Source organism: Geotrypetes seraphini, chromosome 16, assembly GCF_902459505.1.
Source record: "Geotrypetes seraphini chromosome 16, aGeoSer1.1, whole genome shotgun sequence".
In the NCBI taxonomy this organism is placed as follows: Eukaryota; Metazoa; Chordata; class Amphibia; order Gymnophiona; family Dermophiidae; genus Geotrypetes; species Geotrypetes seraphini.
Genome location: NC_047099.1, coordinates 3,284,835 through 3,288,903, shown reverse-complemented (window position 1 = coordinate 3,288,903; position 4,069 = coordinate 3,284,835). Strand labels below are relative to the sequence as shown.

Here is a 4,069-nt window from a genome sequence, read left to right as displayed (position 1 = left end):
TTATTTTGTATTAAAAATCTTTCTTAAGGCTGCTTTGACCTCCCTGTTTTTCAGGCTGTAAATGAGAGGGTTAAGGATGGGAATTAAGACATTGTACAAGAGAGCAAAGAGTTTATTTTGATCCACTGACTGCATGGATGTTGGTTTCAGATACAAACACAATATTGTCCCATAATAGAGCATAACAACCGTTAGGTGGGAGGAGCAGGTGGAGAAGGCCTTGCGTCTTCCCTCTGAGGAACGGATCCTCAGGATGGCGGAGATGATGTAGACATAAGACGTCAGTGTTATCATAAAACAGGGCAGTGCTATGATAGTACCAGCAAATAAGGTCATGCCATCAATAACTTGTGTGCTACTACAAGACAACGTCAACAGAGCTAAGATATCACAAAAGAAATGGTTAATCACATTGGACCTACAATAAGAGAAATGTGATATAAGGACAGTGTGAGGCACTGGGACCAAAATAGCAAAGATCCAACACCCGGTAGCCATCAGTACACTGACTCTTTCATTTATGATAACTGCATAACGAAGAGGATGACATATCGCCACATAACGGTCATAAGCCATGGATGTAAGCAGAAAAAATTCTATGTATGTGAAGACCAGAAATAAATACATCTGTGTCATGCACCCCTTTATAGATATACGTTGACTCTTCCTTAAAAATATATCCATAAGTTTGGGGAGAGTGAGTGAGGTGGAAGAGATGTCAAGAAAGGACAAGTTACTGAGGAAGAAGTACATGGGGGTGTGCAGGCGAGGGTCCAGACAGGTCACGGTTATAATAGTGAGGTTCCCCATCAAGATGATCAGGTAAATCAGTAAAAACAGAAGGAAAAGAGGGATTTGCAGCTCTGGAAATTCAGGAAAACCCAGAACGATGAATTCTTTCACACTGGTAATATTTTCTTCTTCCATGGATTCTGGTAAAAGGAAGGAAATACATAGTACAGAGATATTAGAAATCCTCTTAATTCCATGCACGCAAAGGGTGAGAAGATAAAAGTTTTGATCACCTGTCGGAATAAAATGCTCAAGTGATCACCTTGGCTCTTTGCTAAAAAAAAAAAATATTAGTGGTTCATTGAAATGACTGATATTTGGAGTGACCTTTTTATGGGTGCTTAAAATATACCAAAAGGGAGAATACTTCCCAGTATAAGGACAGTCCTTAGGTTAACATGAGGATATTATAGGCAGATAAACTTGGAGCATCAAAACTCTTCATTCAGTTTCTCCCAGCTAAGAGGACCAGTGCGTACAGAGGAGGGTGGGACATTATGCAGCTATTAGAAAAGAGACTGCTTCAGTAGATGGGGCTTTGTCACTCTGGACATCACCAGTCAGATGAACGTGCGTGGATATGACGTACATCCCAGTCTTTCTTTCATACTCTACCAGATGGAAATTGGGAGAAAAGAATCTTAATTCTATAAATTATAATCTAAATTGTCAGACAAATACAAAACTATACTATACTATATCAAATTGATAACCCACTCTAATCTTAAAAATAGGTTCTAGGCAGATAACAACACTTAAAAATTACTGTACTGCTAAATTTCCTTGCTAGAAAAGGTTCAAAGAAGAGCGACCGAGATGGTAAAGGGGATGGAACTCCTCTCGTTTGAGGAAAGACAAAAAAAGTTAGGGCTCTTCAGCTTGGAAAAGAGACGGCTGAGGGGAGATAGGATTGAAATCTATAAAATCCTGATAGGAGTAGAACGGGTATAAGTGGATCGATTTTTCACTCCGTCAAAAATTACAAAGACTAGGGGACACTTGATAAAGTTACAGGGAAATACTTTTAAAACCAATAGGAGGAAATTTTTTTTCACTCAGAATAGTTAAGCTTTGTAACGAGTTGCCAGATGTGTTAAGAGTGGATAGTGTAGCTGGTTTTAAGAAAGGTTTGGACAAGTTCCTGGAGAAAAAGTCCATAGTCTGTTATTGAGAAAGACATGGGGGAAGCCACTGCTTGCCCTGGATCAGTAGCATGGCATATTGCTACACCTTGGGTTTTGGCCAAGTACTAGTGACCTGGATTGGCCACCGTGAGAGCGGGCTTCTGGGCTCGATGAACCATTAGTCTGAACCAGTAAGGCTATTCTTATGTCCTTATGTCCTCTTCATTTTTACATTATATTTATTAGAAATAATAAGGGGCTGATTCTATAAATGGAGCCTAAATCTGCCGGTGTCTAGGAAAATGGTGCTGGCTGCGTTTCAGTCATGCTTAGATGCCATTTACAGAATCTCAGCTAGGGGCACCTTTGAAGGCCTACATTTCAGGTGCCTAAGTTTTGGGAGAATCGTGTTTGTGATGCCTAAGTCACGCTCTGCCCATAGAAACACCCGCTAAATGCCATTTCAGGAAGGTGCCTATCATCCAATTAATTTTATTTTTTTTCAATTATTGAGGCTATTAAGGGTATTTTAGCAATCATGGGCCCCTTTCATCAAGCTGTACTAAAGGTTTTTAGCACAAGCCGGTGTGGTAAATTCTCCAACACTCATAGAATTCCTTACCTCACCAGCCGCACTAAAAAAACTCTATCACCATTTGATAAAAAGGGGAGCAAGTTAGCTGCCTAAGAGCCCTTTATAGAATCGGCCTCTGAGTTTTTACAATTTTCTGAGAAATAAGATAGGAAGAGATATTCCTTAATTCTGTAGGAAGATTGCTACGACTAATCTCTCATTCCAGGATTGGTGGGGCGAGGTTATCGGTGGGAGGGAGACTTTGGAATGCTCTGCCAGGTGTTCTGCGATTTTGCGCTGCCAGATGGGGTTTTAAGAAAATGTTGACGAGACAATTGTTTGTAAGTGACTTTCTGAGCTAAGATTTTACATAATGTAAGTATCTGCTAATGTATCTGATTAATAATCAAATTTTACGGTATAGTTTTTGTAACTAGTTAAAATGCGATTATGTAAACCATATAGATAATATACGGTATATAAATTTTTAAATAAATAAATACTACTTACTTATCACTTATGTAGAGCTGAAAGGCATACGCAGTGCTGTACATTTTGATATTTATAGACGGTCCCTGCTCAGAAGGGCTTAAGATTTCCTGAATAAAGACTTCAAACAAATATTTCTAACCATTGAATAACTAACCTTCAAAGACTGTTGAAATCGAGAAGCAACTCTATTTACTGGAAAAGAGAAATGCCTTAATAAACCTTCCGGTCCCATACCATGTAATAATGTGTATATCAGTATAACCGGTTTAAAATTGATTCTTTTCTCATTTGTCGATTAATGTAATTGAACCAACAATGGAGTGACCCAATCATATTCATTTGCTTTAAATATCAAACGGGCAGCTGTATTTTGAAGCATCTGCAATCTATTTCTCAGATTCAGTGTAATACCATTGTATAATAAATTGCAATAATCCAATGGATTACTGAATTTTGATGATTAAATTAGTTTCAAAGATGGAGCAAACTCTGTGGTTCCCAGGCTAGGATTCATAATGCTAGAAAAAGCTGCAAATGGGAAGGCTTACATTTTGGTTATCATTACAAATTTGTCTGATGCACCTTAATTCATATATATATATATATTTGTTTCACATTTATATGTATTTCTAACTTTATCTATCACTAAACTAAACTTTAAGCTTATATACCGCATCTTCTCTTTAAAAATAGAGCTCGGCACAGTTTACAAGAAATTTAAAGAAAGGAAAATATAAAAACAATTAGTGATTATTTAGAGAGCAGCAGAATTTACATTTTTGGAAATAGCCAAGTTCAAACTGTATCATTTTATTTCCATTCTCCTCATACTCTCTCACGTCTTCCTTAATTCTCATCTTTAATTACCTAAATGGACACCAGAATTTGCTGACAGAAACCTTTTCCAGCTCTGATGTTCCAGCCGAGTGTTAAACCTCATCCACTTGTCCACAACTAAGTCTGCACCTGTTCTGATCTGGGATCCTCTGCAAAGAGAAGTATTAATGCTCACTTGTAAGTCTCTGTGGTAGACGATCCCTCTGGGTGATGATGACTCTGAAAGATGGCAGAGAAGCTCTGGTTGTTT

General features: G+C 38.0%; 1 protein-coding gene across 1 annotated transcript; it reads right to left on the bottom strand.

The window, feature by feature from the left end:
* On the bottom strand, positions 1-927 carry LOC117350333 (olfactory receptor 1038-like). Its single transcript, XM_033924592.1, has one exon. The coding sequence runs from the start codon at positions 925-927 to the stop codon at positions 1-3; it is 927 nt and encodes a 308-aa protein (XP_033780483.1).
* Between the last annotated feature and the right edge of the window lie 3,142 nt (positions 928-4,069).

Bases quoted from the DNA above. Each gene is read 5' to 3' on its own strand.
- LOC117350333 (XM_033924592.1), bottom strand. From the start codon at position 927: ATGGAAGAAGAAAATATTACCAGTGTGAAAGAATTCATCGTTCTGGGT.